At 40.9% G+C, this 22,849-nt stretch overlaps 1 protein-coding gene across 2 annotated transcripts; it reads right to left on the bottom strand.

Annotated features, from left to right (window-relative positions):
* Window positions 1-5,035: 5,035 nt before the first annotated feature.
* On the bottom strand, window positions 5,036-22,748 carry FAM98A (family with sequence similarity 98 member A). Of its 2 annotated transcripts, none has more exons than XM_066315893.1 (9): window positions 22,665-22,748; window positions 22,382-22,460; window positions 19,292-19,440; window positions 17,505-17,639; window positions 14,551-14,735; window positions 12,268-12,348; window positions 10,850-10,966; window positions 8,330-8,497; window positions 5,036-6,899 (listed from the first exon to the last, which is right to left on the bottom strand). In XM_066315893.1, exons 2-9 carry the CDS (start codon window positions 22,432-22,434, stop codon window positions 6,150-6,152), a joined length of 1,638 nt encoding a protein of 545 aa, XP_066171990.1. In that variant the 5' UTR covers window positions 22,435-22,460; window positions 22,665-22,748; the 3' UTR covers window positions 5,036-6,149. The 2 variants fall into 2 exon arrangements, with proteins under 2 accessions (XP_066171990.1, XP_066171989.1); XM_066315892.1 differs by lacking the exon at window positions 22,665-22,748 and adding an exon at window positions 22,567-22,585.
* Between the last annotated feature and the right edge of the window lie 101 nt (window positions 22,749-22,849).

The following is a 22,849-nucleotide window of genomic DNA, read 5'->3' as shown; positions in this document are numbered from 1 at the left end:
ATGGAGTAGCCCTGAGTGCTTCTCAAGGAGTCAGGGGGACATCTGGCTCCCTCAGAGTGAAATGCAAAGTCAGGTTTGAACCACAGCTCTCTCCTCTACTCTAAACGTCCCCAGAGTCTTGCCCTCCTCTACCCCCCCACACCCAGTCCTACTCAGCTTTTGGGCTTTAAAAGAATAAACCCAGCTTTACAAAGAAGCATCTTCCTAGACAGGCGTCTTCTCAGAGGCACCTTCCTCAGGCAGGTGAAGTCTTGGGCAGGAGCAGGGAGAATATACTTGCTGACCAGAACTAGTCTGAAGAATGTATTTTTTCCCAGCTGGGAAAGGTGAGTCATTTTCCTTCCAGTACAGCAGATGAGCTGAGCTCATCAGAGCAAGGTTAGGGGCAGCCATTGCCTAAAATTTTACATTTTTCCAAAATTAAACAGCCTGTCACCTCTGTGTACTGTTGCTCAAAGACCCCTCTAGGGAAATGAAAGTGAAAGCATGCCATATGCACACCCCCAAGGTCTTCCTCATGGGAAGCCCAGAAGCCTTTGCCCGAGATAGCCTGAGGAGCCACAGGAGGATCCTTGCAGCCTCGGACACTAGTTGTAAAAGCTCTAGGCATCTGTATGGGAAATAGAGATTTCACATGAAAGAAAGCTGCATGTGAAGGATGGAGACAGAGGACAGAGGCTAGAAAAAAACCAACAAAACCAAACAAAACCAATCCCCACAAAATCAACAACCCAAAAAAAGCCCAAAACAAAATAAACCCCACCAAAAACAGAGAACAAATAATAAGACAGACAAAGAGTAAATGCACGAAGAAGCATACCAAGACACCTCTTTCTCTATGCGACACCAAGAATGGAAGGGGATCCTAATGGAGACCAAAATGGGGGAGATAGGGAAGGAAGGAGGGAAGGACTGAATGCAAATTTCGTGGAGACAGGAGGCAGCAGAAACAAGGGTTTGTTTGTTTTGTGACTGTTACAGCACAAGGAAAATCTAATCAAGGTTTGCTTCCTTCAGCATCAGCCTGCTAACTGATGAACATCCATACAGCACAAAACAAAGTTCCAAGTACTTCTCAAGAAAGTCTTGACAAAAGAGCTGGCTCACCCAGGGTCATTGCAGAGATGGATGCAACTTTGGAAAAAGTTTTTGAGTTATCATCACTGATCTGGATTTTCAAACTATGCATTGCAGCCAACCAGCTAAACTTATTGGAAAATCTGTGTGCTGAACTTTAAAGTGCTGTTTGCAGCTGCTGACAAGCTGGTCCTAGGAAACAGAAAAGCCATCAGCAAAAGGCTACCGCTGGGGCAGTATGAAATTTAGCCAAAAAGTCTGCTTTTTCCATGAGTGGAGCTAATGCCGGAAAGTTTAAAGAGGCCTTATCACCTTCATCTTTGCTTCATGTGTGAAAACGAGTTGTGACCTTCCACCTGCCCACTGCATAGGCAGACTCCCTCTTTCTTTGGTTTTACAATAGCGTTTTCCTACTTTTTGTACTTGTTTTTCTCTCCTCTGTTGTGGGAAAGACCCACGTGGACAAGAGGGGAAACTACTGGACAATAAAGGGGAAACAATGACACTGTCCGCAGTCAGAGCTGTAAAAAGCACAAAGTAAACACAAAGGAAAAATATTTTTTCCTTTCTACTCTTGTTTGTCAAGCCATTAGAGGTGTGACTTATTTTCGGCCAAAGAGGGGAGAAGGCAATGTTTACAAGCTAGTAATAGGACTTGCTTTTTCAGACTGTGTCCCCTTGAAAAGTCTTTACCTGAAATAAGCAAGCACATCAGTCAGCTGAGAGCCTTCACAGGGGAAACACCTCAGTGTACTGCTCTCCAATCACAACATTGCTACAACTCTTAACCTAAAGGTTTATTAGCAGGCTCATAAAGCAAACCTGGAGTTCAGCATCAGCCAGCTTGTTTGGGACTGCTAAATCATGCTCAACACCTTAAAAATGCATTGATACATCTGTACCATTGCTGTTGTCCAAGGAAATCAGAATTTCACAGAGAGCAGAATCACAAACCTGACAGTCAACAACACCTGGACCCTCTACTGCAGTCTAAATATGACAGAACTAAGACTAAATTATGTGCAATAAAAAGGTATTTGAGGGGTTTTGTTTGCAGGTCTTCATTAACCTAACAGGGAGGTTAATGAAGCTGAATTAACTTCCAGTACCACAAGAATTTACACAAGCCTTTTGGACACTTAAAAGCCACCAGATCCTTGTGAGAAGCCTTATTCCCCATTGCATTCTTCCCACTTCAGCAGTTTACTTTTCATTTCCTAGGTGCATAACCAGTTACAGGGAATACTCCTACATCACACGATTTTTCAAGCTCCAACCACTTCTCTTAACTTGCTTCCCTTCTCCCCAGTCCTATCTTAGATACTTGACTGGTAAACCTCTGGGTTCTAACTGAGCCTTAGGTTGGTAGAGGCACTTGCCATTTTCCTCAATTCAGATGCAAATAATAGTTTCGTGGAGGAAGATTACCCACATGCTCTGGCTGAGAAGCCTAATCCATAGCTTGAGGAGCCCCTCTGGGGCCATCAGCCATCAAGGTGCAGCACCATGGAGCTGCACACTTCAAGATTTTGGGTGCTGAAGTAGAGGAATCTCATCAAGCAGGAGATTACCAACCAGCTAAAGAGAAAACTACTTAGGGAACAGCTACAAGCCAAAAAGCTCTCTGGGGTGAGTTATGTATGGTGCATGCTCAGTTTGACCCACTTTCCCTTGTTGTAGTACTCCCTTACATGCAGTAAGAAATAAATATTTCCCTCTTTCTCAGACCTGCAAGGAAAACCCAACTATGAGTACAGTGCATAAGGATCATGGTATTCCAAGTCAGGTAGTAATGCACCTAATGTGGGAAGCAAGTGTGCCACTCTCTCCCCATAGTTATGTTACTGCACAGTGACAATGCTTGAGAGACAGTGATCCTAACAGAGGGAATGGAAAGGCAACGCACGGGAAGCCTTTAGGAAACAAAAGCTGCTAGAGAAAAAAAGGCAGATGGAAAAAACAGAACAAGATGCCTACAGCTTGTGGGAGAACAGTGGCAAGAACAGGAAGGCCAAGAGGAAGAACACTGTTCCCCTTGCTTGCTTACTTAATTGCCTTTTTAATCTGTTGGAGTTCTGCTTTTGATCACGATGCACAATGGAATCAAGCATGTATATCCAATCCACCACAGTCTAATAACATCCACAACCCATCTCTCCTCTCCCAGCTTCTATTTAAGAGATTCCTCTCAGTGCAGCAGTGTAGGAATCATGTTTGGAAAACAGTAAATACCAGAGCATCATACAGAGAATAACAAAGCAGTGGCTGTTTGCTTTCATTAATCAAAGCTGCTCTCTCCACATATACAAGGCTTGTTTTCTCTGGGGAACAAAGAAGTCACAGCACACTAGGAGGAAACAATAGAGTAAGGAAAAACAACAACAGCTGGCAGAAGCAAAGTGTTTTCTTTCCTGTTGGAAGAGTAAAGCCTCCTGTTTTTGCCTTCTGATTTTTTTTTAAACTTTCCCCCTCAAAGAGCAATGAATTGGGACTTCGTTTACCATAAGTCCTGGAAGAGGGAGGAGAGGCAACATATTTTTATGAGAAAAAGCTATCTGTGAGGAGAAAGGGGAAGCTCCCACCCCAACACCAATTCACCATGTCACAGTGTGCAAAGGTGAGACTCTCCACTGCAGCAACAGCTATAGCCTTGCAGAGGAACTGGCAACTCTGCACAGAAAGCAATCCCTGAAGGTGCTGATGTAACTCTAGCCAGGGCTCTCTGAAGAGCCTCCTGAGTTCCCTCTTGCTAGGAACAAGTTTACAGCACTCTTAATGCACTGACAGGAAACACCATCCTCTTTGCAGTGAGGAGTGTGAAGAAAAGCAGAAGCTGTCAGCTTGAAGAGATTACATTCCCAGCAAAAGGCTCTTTCGTCAATCTCTTTACATTTGCTAGTCCAGGACTGACCCCACTGTAGGAACCTTAATTCTTAAAAAAAATCCCCACTGATTATTTTTGCATGAATGCAGCTAGTCACCAGCTAATGCTCATGATAAGGTATTATCCCCCCACAGGGGAGACACCTTCTCTGGAGAATGTTGCTGTAAGAAACCATCAATAAACCTTTGCGAAGCAGCAACATTCAGTTTTAGATACTGATAATCTGAACGGTGTTAGGCAGAGGTAGATCTGTATCAGTGATCCTCAAAAACCTGAATTCAATACACAAAGCTTCTGCCTCTTCAGGCTTGTTAAATTTGTTTGAAACACTAAAGGAGAACCATTAAGTAAGTCAGATTCCCAATTGCCTTTCTCAGTGACCTTTGCTTCCAAACCCGTGAATCACTAGCAGCATCTAGTGGCCGCAATAAATCACAGAGATTTTCAGGTTGACTGTGGCATGAAATACAGGCAAATCAGTCCTAAATGGAATTTTCAGCTTATTTACATGATTACTTTGAATTACAGCAACATCAGCACTAGAGAGATTCTTTCAGAATCTCATGCTGTTACTGTAAGCAAGGAACTCCTCCTGCCTGCATCGATCTGGACTCATCCCCAAGGACAAAACAGGTAGACTCTGCCATCATCACAGCCTCTGCTACAGTGATCTGAGCATGGTAGCAAGAACCTACATTTCCACAAAGTTGGAAAGCATCAGGAAGTTCCCAGAAGCAGCACACAAAGTTCACAGGGAATGCAGGAGGAGCATAACCTGGGAGACACATGCTCACACAGCCTAAGAATAACTTTACACAGCAAGAGACAGTACTATGAGCTGCTACACCAGGTCAGAGGGAGGAACAGAATTAAAGTCAGAGCAACTGAAGGTCAGTTCCTCCCATCTGCTCCTGCTCTGACAGCTCTTCAAAGGGCAGAATGCATGGTACAGCTGGGACAACTACAAAATATAAAATAGATTAAAATAAAAGAAGAGATGAAGACAAATCCCCGTGAATTTTCAGCTACCGCAGCAAATGTTTTTTACCATCCAGAAAAGGAAACTAAAGCAAATAGAACATACAGATACTTTTATTGCTCACCTTTTATACAACAGCACACCTTCAGCCATTTTCTTTCACAGCTTTTTGACAATGTTTATGTACACAAAAAACCCAGCAAGAAGCATTATGTGGCTTTCAGTAAAGAAAAAAAACCCCAAACATTAGAACACCAAACTCAGCCAGGTTTTGTTTTCTGCAGCAATAATAAAAGGGCTTCCTCCAGGCAGGAACTAGTATTCCCAGGCCGTAGTGCATTTCTTTAAAATAACAACCCCCAAAACAAATTGCCCTAGATTTGCTGAGCCAGTGGTATTAACTTGAAAATAAACTTCAGTTTGTCATTTCTTCTAGCTGATTTCAAGTAGAAATTAGGTTTGGAGGAGGAGCAACTTGTTTTGGATGGATGCAGGTCAGTTTGAATTGCTACACCTAACTACAGGCCTACGCACACTATCGGTTCACAATTTAGCTTAGTTTGAAATGATCTTTGCAGATTTTGGCGGCGGTCAGTCTCCAGAGTTGAGCGGGTGAGAAAACGCTGTTTAGCGGGAGATAAGGCTACTGAACACGGTGTCCACAGCAGAGCTCAGGTAACACAAACCCCGTCTGTCAGAGGAGATCCCTGTGTGTGCACACGCGCTGTAACGTCATCGGGACTGAAACAAGAGGGCAGCAAGCCGAAAAGCAACACTCCAGACTGGTTCAGAACATGTAACTCAACAATGATTTGGGGGAAAAAATGCAGAAGTTCTGCTGTGTACTATAACAGACATATTTGACAGGTCTTGGTATTTCTCCAAATCAAAACAGAAGGCAAACACAGCAGGCACATTTAGAACAAAAGCGTTTTGAGGAGAGGGAACCAGTCCAACATCCAAAAAGCATGGCTATTAGTTGATGTTTAGGGTGCAGAGGGTAGTGAAATCTTTCATTCAGACAGGTAGAGGTGTTTGGGGAGGAGAGGTCTACACAAAGTTGTCCTTTGCACTATGCAAAACATCCCACCCAAAGAGGTTCTACCTGCTGTGTACAAACCTGTACTAATTCAAGCAGCACTTAAGTCAGGCCTCTGAAACCAGGTTTCTATTACGTGAGCTCTGCTGAAGTGTAAATTTTTAGCAGCCTCAGCTGGTGAAGTGTCTTCCTTGTCCAAAGCCAGATTGATTATACTGATAACCTCCATGTTGGAAGTGCTGCTCAAACTGCCCTCCTTGATTAAAGTTCTGTCCACCTCTGCCCCCCCAGCCGCCTCCTTGACCTCCTCGGCCACCACGACCACCACGGCCACCCCTCCCTCCTCCACGCCCGCCACCTCGGTCACCGTGGGACCCACCATCTTGGTATCTGTTGTCCTGCTGGTAGCCACCACCACCACCCCCTTGGTAGCCACTTCCAGAATAAGAAGACGACTGGTAGCCACCATAGCCTCCTCCTTGGTAGCCACCACCACCATGGTAGCCACCTGTTTGAAAACCTGCATCTCTGTAGTTGCTCTCCCTGTAGCTGCCATCCTGATAGCCACCACTTCCACCATCTGTCCAGCCTCCTTGAAGCTTGTTTCCTCTTCCTCCTCCTCTGCCACCATGATCATAACCACCACGTCCTCCTCGTCCCCCTCGATCATGGCTTCCTTGTTCATGACCTCCTCGCCCTCCATATGATGAGTCGTAGCCTCCTCTTCCTCCTCGGTCGTGACCCCCATGGTCATAACCTCCTCGCCCTCCGTAGGAAGAGTCGTAGCCCCCTCTTCCTCCTCTGCCACCGCCTTGCTGCGAGCCACCCTCTGGTCTTTTCTGCCACGGTGGCATTTCAGGAGGTGGAGGTTCAATTTCATTGGGCCTTCCTCCTCTGTCAGGCACTCTGCCCATTAGCACCTGCAAAGGGAAAGGGAAAACTGCCATAGGAGTTGCAACACCTCACACAAGAGTCACATTTACTGAGACACACCACAGGCAGCACCCACTCCAAGGTTTTTACATCCAGAGGCAAATTTTGTGTGTCTGAATGTGACAGACCTCTGCCTCCAGTCAATAAAGGTTAAACAGGGATTATCTAGTACCTGAAGCACTGCCAACAAGACAAGTCAGGAGACCTGTGCTTTGTGTTCAAACAGCAGGCTCACCACCATGGGGAGCACCAACACAGTCTTTCACTTAACTCTTTACTACTGCAGAGTGCTAAACTCAAATAAGTACAATGCAACACAGTATCTCTCCTAACTAGTCCTCTGAGTTGCTGGAGGAGCCATTGACATGGTAAATAAAGGGCAAAAAAATTTTATTTTTCAGTGAGGATAGGCAGAAACTTAACAGACAGGTGTCAGACAGCACCAACCAGAGTGCAGCAATACTCTGAAGGTCTTAGGCTGTCTAAGGACAATGTGATCTTAAAAATTTAGCAAGGCAAAATGGGACAGAACACTTGTACTGCTTGAAGTTTTAAAACAATGTAACAAAGGAAGTAAATTAACAGATTATGCAGCAGCAGCAGGGCAGTACTGCATTCCTACTAAAACATACATACAGTCTAATGATAGAGTCAACCTGTCTTACTACTTAATTTCTTACACTCCAGTGACACTAAAAAGGTGCAGAAATTATTTGAGTTGGAAGGGCTGTGGCCAAATCAGCACACCACTATTCCTTCCTAAATTAATTAGAATTTCCCTGAGGTACAGTTGGTACTCAGAAGGCAGAAGAGTATGCACCTATCCCCGCAATTTTAAAGCGCCAAGTACGCTGCTGTACATAGCTACTGAGCTCAGCACACATGTGAGCCTATTACTCTTGTAAAATTGTAATTTTTGAAACAAGGCAAATCGTTTAGTCTGAGTCATGTTTCTGCTACGTCACTATGAGAACTATACACTTGACTGTAATCTATTTGTGAACCAAGGGCAATCTAATTTGTGGGATCCTTGCTGTGTGATCTTAGTACATTCTATTTACACAGATCAGAAACACAGTTACTAAGTAGGTGTTATTTTAGACATGGTGACAGAATCAGGTAGTAGTAGGGTAAGGGCCGCAGTAATTCTGGTAAAACAGAGCAGACCTACTCCCATTCAAAGTAATCCAATGTATTTCAGCAATTTTTTCTGCCCCAAAGAAGGGACGCTGTAAACCTCAACAGCTGAAATTGCACTATCCATAATCCCCTGATGCATTATCTGGAATACATAAGGACCAAGGTTTCTTATCCTTTATTTCCAAATTCCGCTTACAATCCTGAAAAAAATTAGGATTACTCCTTTCAAGTGACTAAAATATCCCTAAAAGAACAAGCCATTTGTCACCAGAGGTACCTTATTAATGGCACATGCAGTCTTCTCTCGGATGGAGCCGCTGCTTGTTCTCATAATCTTTGACAGATCTTGCCGAGCTGCCAAGAGATTTGCAATTGATATAGTGCACTTAGTAGATAAGAGGGCACGTTTGGGCTGGTAGACTTTAGCCAGTTTTTCTGTTTGACTCTGTTGGAGCAAAGAAAAATAAAACCCAGTCAGTTAAAGCAATGGGACATCTCATCACAAGAATCAAATCAGCACTGAGTAACAAGCCACTGCTGCAAATAGAACAAAAAGTTACTATAAAACCAGTGAGAATCACTTTATAACTGAGGATTACTTCAATAAAATTAGCATTTGTCACATTAATCTCTTAAGTAAATAGGAAATACAATTTTGACTGGAATGTCAAGACACCAATGAGTTGACAATTTTAACAATATATACTTGCAGACTGTATTACTTCCAGGCAAATGAAGAACAGAAGTGTGCCATATAGTTACATGAATTACTGCTAGAATCCAGAAGATACTGAAAGTGAAACACATCTCTGTTTAGCCTCCAGACGTCCTTCTGTGCCTTCACCCTGACCTGCACCCATGCCAGCTGGGCCAGCAGCATCACCCCATCTCCAACACTTAGCAAAAAATGGTCCTGCTAACTCTTTTCACTCTTCATTCCCGTCAGGTTCTTCACAAAGACAAGGCACCAAGAAGGACTGGCAGAGCTAGAAATGAGATCCTACACTCAACTTTGCCTTGTATGCAATGTCTCCTCCTAACCTGCCTTTCAGGATTAATCATTCTGGCTTTTTTGAACACCTCAAAAGTTTTCCAGCTGAGACACAGGAGAAATTTGTGCTGCCACACAAGTTCAGTCATCAACAGAGTGTGTGATGCAGTTAGGATAAACCAGGTTGCCATCTGAATACAATAGTGGGGCAGTGGGGACAGGCAAACCAAATTTTCCAACACATCTTAACAGTGCAAAAACTTAGGAGCACATTTTAAAATCCTAAAATCTTATTTTCCATCCAAAGGCAGAGAACTGGAATATGACTCTGGGTAAAGGCAGGAGAAGCAAAAGTATTCACCAGAATACTAGTGTGTTTTTCCCTGGTATGTTTGACTGAGCTCTGAGCACAATATTTTGATCCTATTTTAGGTGAAACTTGAAATTTTACCTTTAAAAAATCCCTAGTAATAGACAGCAAGGTTTTTTTCCCCTGGTGTTTCCACTATCTGGAGAAGTGGTTATTTCATCATGCTATTGTATTCTGATACTTTTCAAATAAAAAAGAAAATCAACATCTTGCTAAAAGTTACTGTTAAAACATTGTATGTCTGGAATAGTACAGCAATATTCTCCAAATTTGTATTGTTATGCTTCTAAAAAACATTTGCATTTTAATCGATATAAATGCATATACACAATTTATGCGTTTTGTGAAAATATTTTGTGTAGGTAGTCCAGTTCAAAAATATCTGAGAATTCATAGGAAAAAACCAAAACCACGTGGATAAAGATGCCAAAGCTATAACACAACTAGAAAGCCCTGTTTTTTAAATATAATTCACTTTTTTGCTCCTTTTTATTCACTATTAAAATATTTAAACAGTCAGCTAGTTCTTCAGTCATCTACTAAGAAGCCTAAAGAATACAAGATTTAATAGAAAGTACAGCAGTAGAAGTCCTACTCAATGAAACAGAAAATGGGACAATTCAGTTTATTATTAAAGTATAGTTGCTTTTTAAAAAAACACTTATCAAGAAAAAACACTTAATGATTCTACATGTCACAGTTCAGCACTAATAACTCAGTCTCAAACACTGTCAGCAGCATACTTAACATCATGCTAGCAGATCTGGTTAAGTTCTGGAAAATAAATTATACATACTATTTTGTAAAATCCTGTAATTTCTTTCTTAGACATAGGAAATAGTGAAACTGTGTCATTATTTCTAAAAGCAGAATATGTATCATGTACTCAAGGGAGAACAGATCTCATGTCACAGCCACTTGCACGGTTCAAAGACAAAGAAGCACATAAAGGTGAATATGAGGTAAGAACAAGAAGTGCCTTATCAGCTGTTCTCATGTGCACCTGTGGAGTTGTGATTGCAGATGCACTTTAAGGAAATCTGGTAACTGTGGACAGCACAAAGTAAGATAAGGGATGGTCAACAGGAAGATGCTTTTCTACCATCACACAAGACAGCACATAATGCTTAACATTATGGCACTCTGAACATGGTTGAATCAGTAATCTCTAATTTTTCTGGTGGCTTTGATGTGTAGTTACACACAGTCTGACTTCTCATTTTTAGACTGATTTAAAATCCAACAAATCAGTTTTAAGTAAAATATTTTTAAACCATCTTCCATTGTCATAACCTTCTTTGGAAACTCAAAACAAAACCAGACAACTCTTGTGATTATTTTTGACTGATGGAGGACAAAATAATGATGCAGTTTTCTAGAGATATTTCTTATAAAGGGTTACCATCAACCAGGACTTCACAGCAAGGTGTTTGTACCTTAGCTCTATCTGACCAGCCGAAGGATTGCACAGTAACATCCAAACGTTTGACTAACAGTTTTCTTCGCACTTCGTATTCATTGGCTATGGCTTGATTAATTGCTTCAATTTTTTCCTGAAACAAAAATTTGCAAACATAATCTGTAGATTAAAGTGCTTCTACTTAAGGAACTACATAGACGGAAGAGAGCATGACACAGAGATACTATGCAGGGCTTAAGACTGCAGTTATCTACTTTGTCAAATGGACTCACAGTCAAGTTGTGCCTGCTGATGTTATTTTCTGGAAGCTTCCATGGCTTATGTTCAGCCTTCTAACATTCCTAACAGCACAAAAACTGCACACACTGCTGAGGCATTTCTCAACATCCACCACGACAGAGAAGCAAAGTGAGAAGATACTACAGGCAACAAGGTTGAGCAAGGGCATATGTTAACTCCTAAGAGACAGAACATCTGTGCCCTCTTAAAAAGTAGTAAGCTTAAGGACAAAGATAGAGCAAAGATAAAGGACTAAAAGTAAGCACAGTACTGTAAGAGGATCTTGATTAAAGTAGCCTCTGCCTACAGGCAAAACAACGAAGTGCCCTATAGGAAGCAGTCATCATGAGAAACACCTGGTAGCAGACAGTGGTTCAGTTAGAGCAGCAGGTGAGAGATATGCACCATTAGGGAAATAATGCATGTATTTAAAGGAGCCTGGCTGGAGGGAGGGCAGTGGGGCCCATTTTCAGTCTCAACAACACAAGAACTGAAGGAAGCAGATTGCTGGGAGAAGATGTGCTTCAGCCTTAAGCAAGACAGACAAGAGAGACCTGAAGTCTTGCAGCAGCCATAGCTTTGAGCTTGGTGCAGCAGCAGTGATTAACCCAGGCACCCTGCTCCCAGTACAGCAGGTGACAAATCCCAGCTGGAGAAGATCATGACTCCACAGCCTGGGTGTACAATGTCTCTCCCAGCTCTTACCTCCATAGTCACTGCCTCTTGAAGAGGCTATGAAGGAAGCAGACCACTCCAAATGAGAAAAAGGGGGGGACATTATGAACAGACACAGTTAGTTTAGCTAAAAAGAAGCCCCAGAAGCAAACATGACACCATTTCAGCAGGACTAGGTCACACAGATAGCGCTAGTGAAGGGCAGCAGAGAAGTTTTAAGCTACCACACAACCATGCTGGTCAGCACCATCACTGTAGATCTCTCATCTTGGAAAAGGTTAACCTGCACCTGGACCTACAGATTCATGTAAGATCTTATCACCTGCTGTACATTTATTGCACCAACACATACATTATACTGCAAGAAATGATATTCTTGTCTTCAGAAAGAGAAAAATCATTTTGCAACACACAGAATCAAGATCAATAATTGGTATACTTCAAAGAGGGAAATGGGCTCTAATACCTGCAACTACTCACCCAGTGAGCTGGTCCCAGTTGTTTCTTCAATAAGGGTTTTCCAACATGATTAGGTGGAACTTTTGCTAGAGTTTCCTTCAACTGTTAGGAGACATATAAAAATGTAAGCTTTGGCTAAAAAATTAGTTTTTCAAGATGCAAATTAAAGGAGAGGACTACTGCATAGTGAAAGGCATGACAAAGCAATCTCCAATACCAAGTTATTTTCTCTGGAACAGAGAGCCAAGTTGCTTTCTTTTGGAAAGCAACTGTTTTTAAATTTCTGGTACAGTCTCAGCTATAATTATTTAAAAATTAAAAGAAAGGACTATAGAATAGATCTACAGTTAAAACAAAGACACCATGAGACACTGCTGCTCTTGAAGCCAGAAGGATTATTCTACACATCATCTCTAATCCAGAAAAAAAACCCACATTTTTATCAAAATCCTTATATTAAGACAACGTGAAACATAATATGACCAAAAGAAGGATCTCTCTTTACAATCAAAAGGAGAAAAATCTTTAATATGAAATTTTATATCTAACTTGCATTTTAGGAGTTTAGGAACAAATTATCTATCCCATATCAAAATTTCTTAGGACTTCAAGGGGGGAGAAATGGAGTAGCAGCAACAAAAACTCCCAGAGTAGTTTGGGAAAAAAACACCAAGCTGTTCATTCCAGCATGTGATCTAACACATTCAGTGGCCTGGTTTTCCAATGGTACTGAGCCAAATTTATATAAGATTTTAAACCTAAGTGCTTTCAAATAGCAGAGGCAGCTCATTCAAGTATCAGTTCCTTTCTTTAATGTGGTGGATCATTAACAAAGAGAGTCAACTACATAAAGATCCTACTCTAAACTGTACTACATATGTGTAAAGAAAATGTTAGCTTGATTTTCATATATTAAATCAGAATATTGCCATTCTAAGACTCACTTTTTAAAAACAAGAACGCTGTGATATATTTTCATTTACAAAGTGAAGTAAGTTTTTCAGTTATTAGTCAGCTTTACTTTTTCATTCTCAAGTACTGCTAATGCGGGGTATTCACACTGTAAACACTACTTATATACAATTTCTGCTAAAACTGTAGGTCAGAAATTCTTGATTGTATTTCACTACACTGTAAGGACAGTTAAGGAGGAGTGTTTATGTAAGGCATTGAGAGAATATTCATTTAACCTTACTAGACAATGTAAAAGAGAAGTATGTTAGGAAAACAAAACAAAATTCCCAGATTAAAAGGATTTTAATCTACTTCATAGCCTTTTTACAATCTCTTTCAACAGCAAAGCTTCCTAGCATTGTCCATTATTATGAATATTTTCTGGCTTTTACATAAAATACAAGCACAGCATTACTTATGTGCCCGTGTAGTGCCCATAGTAATTCCAAAGCCAGAAAACAAACTGATTCCATTCCACACCTTGGACTTCTGATGGAAAATCATCTCCTGCTCTCCTTAAACAGGGCAAACCAAACTGATATCTTGCATGGAAACAAAACACTATTTTCAGTTTCTTGGTTTTGTTTAAATAAAATGGAACTGAAAGGTCTGTTTAACTCTGAGCTTTGTAATCACAGAATATTCTGCACTGGAAGGGACCCATACCCATTCTTTAAAGTTATCAAGGCTTGTCTTCTGCTGCTCTGCTTTGCCCCATCTCACAAATTAAGTCACTAAATGTGACTTAAAAGTTTTCTGTCCCTGACCCTTGGTCTGTGCCTTGGACAGTCCATTCAGTTTAATCTGATTTATAAAAGTTACTCAAAAGTAAGTCTATTTTTTAAAAAAAATTACAATAGCCTGGAGAATATATACATGAAGGAATAAAAATAAATGGAATCACAAGAGTTGATGAAGCCTTAGGGAAAATGTGTTAAGTTTAACTTTAGTTATACCACCTTTTAACAAAAACACCTTTAAAGCATCAGGTTCCCATACAAATTTGTTTAGGTGTATTTCTTGAAAAACACTTCCCTTTAACATTCTTCCTTAGGCCTAAGCTAAGCATTTTCTGTCTTCTGCAACAAGCGATGGCATTAAAACCTAGAGCAGTCACCCTGGGAGGTGATGATAGCAGTAGTCCCGGACCTCACGCCTCGGCATGAAAAATGCCTTTAAAATAATTTTCAGAAGGATGACTCTTTGCATATGCAGTAAAACACATTAACTCCCCTTCACGATTCAAAACTGGAGTTTCACAAGAGGCAAATCTCACCCATGCAGCAGAACTATTTTCCATCAAAACAACAATATCATAAATATTCCAATTTTTATTCCTTTGGATCTTACTTTTTTTTCAATTCCGCTGAAGAACTGGAACATCGTTATGTTGGCAGGAGGCTTGGACATGCCTAAAGCAATACAGATGCCTTTTAGCTCCTGAAAGACTTCACTGCCACCTCCTTCCTGGGCTTTTTTAGGAGGGGTATTCACACACAGCATTCTGGCAGCTTCCAGTTCTGAGATGAGGTATGCTGGGGTAAGAAAAATTAGATTGGACCATCAGATCTAGCAGAGTTAAGTTATTCTAGAGCCAGTGAAAACTCAAACTCAAGCACTTAAAACCAACAAATGTGCAAACGGACTGTTTAGATAGAGTGAGGGATAGAAATTTCCTATCTACAGAACACTCATATTTACAATTACTGAGTCCAGTGCTAGAAACACGAGAAAGAGAGTACAGGTTTAGTACAACCAAGGAAAGCCTGGAAAAAATCCCTATGATGCCAGCACAGCTCTTCCTTCAGGTTTTTCCCAGCAGAGACAGGAAACTAGGAACATGGAAACAAGCAGAATGAGGGACTGGGATGTGCATTTTAGGGTAGACAAGCAAGTATTTCTTGAGGCTCTAGGAAACAAAAAAGGAATCTAGGTGAGAGAAGTGAAATGTTGGATAAATCTCTATTTTCCCAAGCAAAATGCAGAATGGAAAAATAATCCCTCTTAGAAGTCCTACTGAGAATTCATGTTTACAATAACTTCAGAAAGGAAGGCTGTAACTGATGAAATAGAATGGCTGAAGTTTTCTTCAATAACAGAACTGTAAGCACCTACTATTACATTGTGATTTTGGTTTTTCTCTGATAAAATAGTTACAATTTCTGAACATGGTACTTGCCCAGAATTTCAGCATCAGGTGTCATTTACAGTGATATAAATTTACAACTATATAAACAGCCTTTGTTTGCAGGTGTCACAACTTTAAGGTTTGCGTTTTATAAAACACACAGGTTTAACAATTCTTTTCTCATTAATCATTGAGTGACCATAGCAATAGCATACATAAACATTTCAAAAAATAAGAGAAACTGATACTGCAGACACACTTCTGAGCCGGGAAATAAACCAGGGCCTATACAAAAGAAGCTTATTATTTATAAAATGGGGACAGATAAAAAGATTAAGATAAGAACACAGCATTTTAATGATCTCTAGAATGCCTTCTGCTAAAAACACAGAACACTCATAAATAAAAAAATTCTTAGAATATGTAAAGCAGTGAAGCATCCTTTGTAAGTTCTTTCAGCAGCACTTTATACAGGTTTTTCTTACATTGAACTTTCAATTATTTACACTCTTTTCAGGCCTACTGAAAAAGAAACTAGCAGAATTTTGTTTCAAAAATTTAGAGATCACATTTAAGCTATCTTCAACCTTCCTCTGATATTGACAATTTTTAAGCCTATCACTAAGACAAATGTTCTCAAGATAGCAATTCTTTTTTGCACACCTCTTCTGAACCAGCCTGAAACTCTTGTACTTTCTGTTTTTGCAGATGCCAGTACTTAACATTGTATTCTAGTGATGCTGCACATTAAGACAATCAATCCTAACTCCTTGTGTTTGTTTGGCGCTTCCCTCTCCCAGCAATACTGCTGCATCTTCCAAGTGACACAAACTGTGCTGCATTTCATTAAAATGCAAAATACCCTGGCATTTCATTAGAGAGGGTTATCCTCTTTCTCCTAAAAAAACCTGATTTTGTGGCTCACATACAAGATACCTATTAAGTTCACTTAACACAGCTAAAGAAAGCTATGCAACTATGGTGGTACACAAAAAAGGAGTTTGGCACTACTGCAATTTCCCATTTGACAGTAAACACAGTATTCCTGCCAGACGGGATAGCAGTGCCCAACTCCTGAGCATGGCCTTATATTGCCAAAACGTACATCCCAAAGGACCTCTGGGATAAACTGTGTGTCACACAATTTATTCAATGGCGTGGCTTACAGAAAACAAGCTGAAGAGGAGATTGTTTGAGCTACAACGATTTTAAATGCAACAACTACCTCACTTCATCTGACATTTTTTAACATACTATAAAAAAATTAAAATTGAATCTAATAATCTTCCTCCTACTGTTGAAATACAGGAACCTACTATGTAAATTATTTTTTGTATCTCAGATGACGGCAAAACTAAATTTCTGTTTAGAGAAGTTAAAGAATCAGCAGCAACTGAGGAAGCAAACAGAACATTAACGTCTCTTGAACTTGAAATTAGATTAAAATTAGTACTCCAATTTCTAACATTAAAGCTTTTATTTTTTTATTATAGTGTGAACTAATATCACACACATTTCACAACTTCAAGTACTATTTCTTCTCCTCTAACACTTCATAAGCAGAAAAAAACCAATTTAGCTATCAAGATCTGATGGGTGGAAAAGGGAAGACATCACCATTGCTACTGTTAATTTCCTTTCAATCAGCAGAAAGCAACAGTGAAGCTATGTATTAGGGATGATGCTCAAAAGAGCTGCAAGTCGGGATAAAACATCCTCTCTTTCCCTACAATTCTGACTGCTGTCAGTGTAGGAAAATGCAAGTTATGTTGCACCTTGCAAGTCATCATCACTGGGAGCCTCTAAAATTATGATGTGTCTGATGTAAGTGGTCATTTTTACAGCCATGCTAAGTAGAGTTCAGTGGCTAAATTCTGGCAGAAGCCTTCAAGTAATTCCCTCTTTGTTGTGCCTTTTGAGAGGTAATAGGACAGGCCTTTTGCTTGTGAATGCGAAAAAGGTTAACACTCAGAATATTTTCCATCATATACTGGGTACAAATTGACTGGCAAAACCAGAAGTACAATACTCTGACACTGTAAATTGCAGAAAAAATCATGCATATTTTTAGGTACCTACATGGTGGTAAACAAACCAGGATCTCAATAAGTGTAAGAAACAACACTATGAATCTTGCAGAAAACCAGATTTGCTTGCAAGCACCCTTTTAACTTACTAAGCAGCAAGAGACAGTTCTTCTGATTATGAAGGCGTTTTGTCACATCTCCTGACGTTAATGACACATATGGACAGTTCATTTCAGACAGCAACCCACTCATTTCAAGCTGGAATTCTTCTGCTTCATTTGGACCTTAGAAAGAAAAGAATAAGAATTCATTCACTGTTGATATATATGGGCCTATGAATGAATGAATTAGCTGTTTAAAAAAATACATCTTTTGCTCAAGTTGCTATTTAATATTAAGACCTGTTTATAATGGAGGCCCTTGGGTTCCTGAAGGACACAGCACAATCTATTTGGAGTCATGATACGCTTCATTAATATAAAATTATGTTTTACTGACAGCTTTTCCAAGCTACAATAGACAAGTACTACTAACTTCTACAATGAAAGGGGACATCAAAAACATCATAAATTTTACAGGCGTTATTTTAAATATCAATTATCTGTTCCCATTACAAATGTATCAGATGGTTATGACTAAGTCATGAATAATAAATACGGCTAATAGATTCTCCTTTTTTTCCTATTGCTTCTCCCTGTAAGCTCACATTTGTCATCTGATTTTATTTTATATCAATATATCCTTTAAAAATAATTAAGTCATTTTTAACATACTATAAAACATCAGTCAAACCTTTTGACTGATTTCTGTCAAAAATTACTGAAACTAATCAGAATTTGTTAGGAAAAAAAAAAACAAGTCATGAGAAGTAACATTTTTTTTTCTTTTGGAAAGAGACTACAACCCCAAACATCTGCTATTACTAAACTCAAGACACACAAAATCTAGGTATGACCTGACAGCTAACATGCTTCTATCACTGTGTTTAAAGAATTTGAAATAGCTGTTGGAAGACTTCTGGACTGTATTTTTACACAAATCATAGACTAGGAACCCTATACTACTAGAATGGTAATATATCTCACATTCTTTCTTTGTAACAATATATTATCTCACCCATGTAATACTGTATTACTTCATTAGATAATGTATTGTCACAGAGAAAGAATGTGAAATATATTTAAAGAAGAGTGAATGAACATGTCAGAAACAGAGAGAAAGGAAAGTAACAGATGCTGAGGAAAAAGGCAGCAACCTTTGGCCACTGAGTAAATACAAAGCCAAGCTTATAAAGGCATTATGAGTTAACATATCAGATATTCAGGAATATGGGTTATCACGCCAATTTAACAATTTAATATGTAGAATATCATGACAAGAAAAATAACTTTTTCATTGAAAGCTAAGGCTTGCTTCCTTCAGCAAAATGAAAAAATTTCAAGACAATAATTTTCAGACTCCTTCTCAGAGTGTTTCATGGAGAAGGAAAAATTTATAGCAACCACAGAATTAAGGGAACCAGCAGCAAAAAGAAAATATGGTTACTGCAGTCATGAGAATGTTACCTTGAACAGCAGTACTACTGACATCAAAAAAACAGAACCATGGAAATGAAAGTATCCTCATGATCTAATAAAAACCCCACTAGCATTAATGTTTCCCTAAATCCATCTAAGAACTTTAAAAAGCAGTATGGTTGAAAAATTAAACGAAAAAGCTGTTTTCAGGAAAAAAAAAAAAAAAAAAAAGTTTAACTGCCACTATTATTTGAACCTCTACTGGCTGTTCATTAGGCAAACTTGAGGTGGAAAATATCCAAAATCTGGCAGTGTGCAGACAATACCCCCTGGTACAACAGATATGGCCAGCCCTAATCTCTGTGGTGTGCAAGAACACACATTCAGGGCATGTCTGCGCTGGAGCTGTGAGTACTTACTGTTGGTTGCCTGCACGTTTTCCTCTAGTTTACAGAAGAGCCGTAACTCAGACACCAGCCAAGCACAGAGTTTGGTGAACTCTGGGGAACTGGCTCCACGGGAGACGGCCTGAGCCAGCGCTCCGTCGTCTAACAATGGACCTTTGTAACTGAGAAGTCAAACAAAAGCACAGTTTATTAATGTTTGCTGTCACCAATGTCCTTTGATAGATTTATTCTATGCTGTATACATATTGAGAGCTACAATCACAACACATCTGCAGTGCTGATCTCCAGGAGTGGTGATTCCTGGACTGAACTGCAGCAAGAACCACACTGAAAACAAGAGTAAACTCTGAATTTGTGTGCACATTAACTTACCATCAAAGAGACTGTGTCACAAACTATCATCATCAAAGGTTTCCTCCTGGAGAATGTTGCCATGTACAGGGGCAACTTCTGTGCCTCCACCTCCGGAAGATGTTACTGACAACAGACCTATCTAGGGCAACTGCAGTCTCAAAGAATCCTTCCTGAGCTATACACACTGCTTTACAGTATGCTGGATAATTACTGCTGAACAAGTGCATCTTTTCTGTCTTTTCCTATCACGTATGAAAGGGCTGCCTTACAAAACAAAGCCTTTGATAAAAATATGACAAAAGTGATCTCCATAACAATATCCTCTCTTGAAAAACCAATCTCCCTAAAGATACACAAGAAAAATTAATGGAATTGGTTCTTTGAATTAGCAAAATAAGCCAAAAATCAGACCTAGAGTAAGAAAACATGAGTTTGTGGATCAGATCTTAGAAAACACAGTTTTGAGGAAATCCGTGTGCTGATAATCTCTCGGGGGAGAATGAAGAGTAGGGAGATAGGGAGAAGGTTGCCTTATTAACCAGGTAAAAGCCCAAGTCAGAGTCTACGTGAGTATTTTACAAAAAGTACAAAATTACTTTGATATATTACCCCGAAAAGAGAAAGACATTCAAGAGGGCTCACAACCAGCCAAAATGTCTCTTGGAAACATCCAGGTAAAGTCACTCACTACATCACAACAATCCAATGAGTCCAGGTCACTCTTGGCAAATCTCAGGAATTAAAAAAAAAAATCTCAAACTGAAATGTAATTCTCCTCACTCTACCCCTGTGCTTAATACCACATACAAAGGATCTGGCCTTCACTGTAGCGGCCTGTTACTTCAGCCAAGTAAAATGAAGAAGCCACACTCAAAAATAACTTTTAGCTCACAGAGCAGCTTGATTTGCGACACAGTTAATCTACTGGCAGCTGGTGGGAAGCTGTAATCTCGTGTATTACAAACCCTACTTGCATGCCCACAATAGGCTGGATGCCTCAAGAGGCTAATTAGAGCAAGTTCCAGTCCCATCCTACAGATGTTTCAGGCCTATATGTGTAGGTCTGGGAACATCTGGGACTCAGAACAGAAGCATCCAGTTATAGATCAAAGTAGAAAGGAAGCAATGGCAAGCCTTTTGCTTTGAAAGGACTGGGATTTAAGTCTCTGCTCAGATCTTCTACAGGCACTTTTTCTAGAATTTCTGTTTAACAGAGGGAACATCCTGAGTGTGTTATTTCTTATAATTACGACTTCAGCTACACATCAATCTGGCCAATAATCCAACTTGCAGATTCTTAACTGCAAGCAGCTTTTTTCTTCTGTTTCTGGCAGTGGCACATGTTCCAGAGCCATGCTCTCTTTTGGTAACATTTTGCTGTCCCATCTGTTTGCTTTTTCAACAGTTCCACAAACTGATTTACAAGACAAGGGGCCACCATCTGAACACCCTCAGTACAGTTACAAAAAGAAACATTTCGCTAACATGTAATGCTATAAGAAAAAATCAAGTGATATATTAGAAATATCTTCAGTATCTGATGAGAAAAAATAAGTTGAACCATGAAGACCACGAAGCTACTGCGAAATCATAAAGCCTCAAACACTCCAGTCTTTTCAGACACCAAGAATCAGAAGTCCTTTGGAAACATGCAGTAGTTTTCCCAGTTGTTACCAATACTGCTGAGGTCTCATGTCTTCATGCTCCAAATTTTTTATTTTTTCCTACTGCTGTCAATTTTGTTTCCTATAACTTATTTGTTCATCTGCTTTCACTGTTTGCTTTATTTATTTATGTCAAAAATCAACACCAATTTCTGTCCACAACTGCACAAATCAGGAACACAAATCACAACTCCTTCAAGCCACTAGTATGCCTTTAAACATTTTTAAACATATGACAGAAAAAAGCTAATCACAGTATTTTCATTGTGACAGAGCTGCCTTTTCACATTTCAGTCAGAGAAATACCTGCCAAAACAGAAGCCTATTTGTCAAGCTTTGCAACTATCATCACTAACTTAGTCTGGAAATACAATCTTTGTTGGAGCATAATAACTCTAGCCACAAAGTGATTTATGGGAATGGGGCCAACGTGAGTAAATACAGCTGTTTGCATAGAACCAGCAGCAGAAGAGAAACTGTAGCTGCCTATCCTCCGAACTCTCAACAGTTTACAGACACGGGAGCTTACAGCAGGACATGTTCTTCATGCTCTCCCTTTCATACTTATACAACCTTTACTCGGACAAAGTAACAGGTTTACATAGCAAAAGTCTCCTGCGCTATATTACACTTTAAAAAATGTAAAGGGGAAAAACACTTGCTAATTTGAAATTCCTTTTACTTCCACCCCCCACTAAATATGAAACCTGAAAGTTTTCTTCTTGTCTGATGTATCTCTTTATCCCCTCTCACCCTTAGCCAGGGCCGCTGTGCAGAACAGCTGAGCAATGGACCACATGGCATTCAAGAATCAAGATCAGCTCGCAAGGATAAGTGACACGCTCGCCAAGGCCGCGCAACTAAAAACCTACCCCTTTGGCTAGGGACATCATCACCAGCCCCGCTCGGGGGACGGCTCTGAGGAAACGGGTCCATTTCAGGCGCTGCCCCGAGCCGCGGCCGTCCGGAGCGACAGCGGCCCCGCCTGTGGGGGCGGACAGCAGCGCTGTGTCCCACGCCGGGGCCGCCCTCTGCTCCCGGCCCACACCGGGAGCGCCCCGCACCCTCACCCCCGGACACGTACCCCAGGTCCTCCAGCGACTCCAGCACATCGTTCTCCAGGAGCTCGAACTCCATCCTGCGGCGGGGCACGAGGGTTGGACCTGCGCGACAGAGGGACTCAGCACCACCAGTACTCACACTCCCACCGCCCGCCATTCCCCCCTTCTCCAGCCCACCCCGGCCTCGTGGGAGAGACTCAACTCTCACCCCGCGCCGTGCGGTGAGGGAGTGCCCCCGGCACCGCAATCCCTCTCCCCGCGCTGCCCATGGCCGCCCTTCTCCCCGAGCCCCGCGGCCCCACGCACCGCGCTCGCAGCTGCGCCGCCGACTGCCGGGTTGGCATCTCAGGGCGGGGAGCGCGGCGCCGCAGGACCCCGGCCTCACTCTTCACCCGGCTGCTCTGGGGCCGCCCGCCCAGGTGCCTGATCGGTGCCCCCTCCGCCTCCGGCAGTCTCCGCCTCTTCGCCGAGGGCTGCACCATTGCTAAAGT

This window comes from Sylvia atricapilla, chromosome 3, assembly GCF_009819655.1.
Source record: "Sylvia atricapilla isolate bSylAtr1 chromosome 3, bSylAtr1.pri, whole genome shotgun sequence".
NCBI classification, from domain to species: domain Eukaryota; kingdom Metazoa; phylum Chordata; class Aves; order Passeriformes; family Sylviidae; genus Sylvia; species Sylvia atricapilla.
This window is presented reverse-complemented; position numbering and strand designations above follow the sequence as displayed.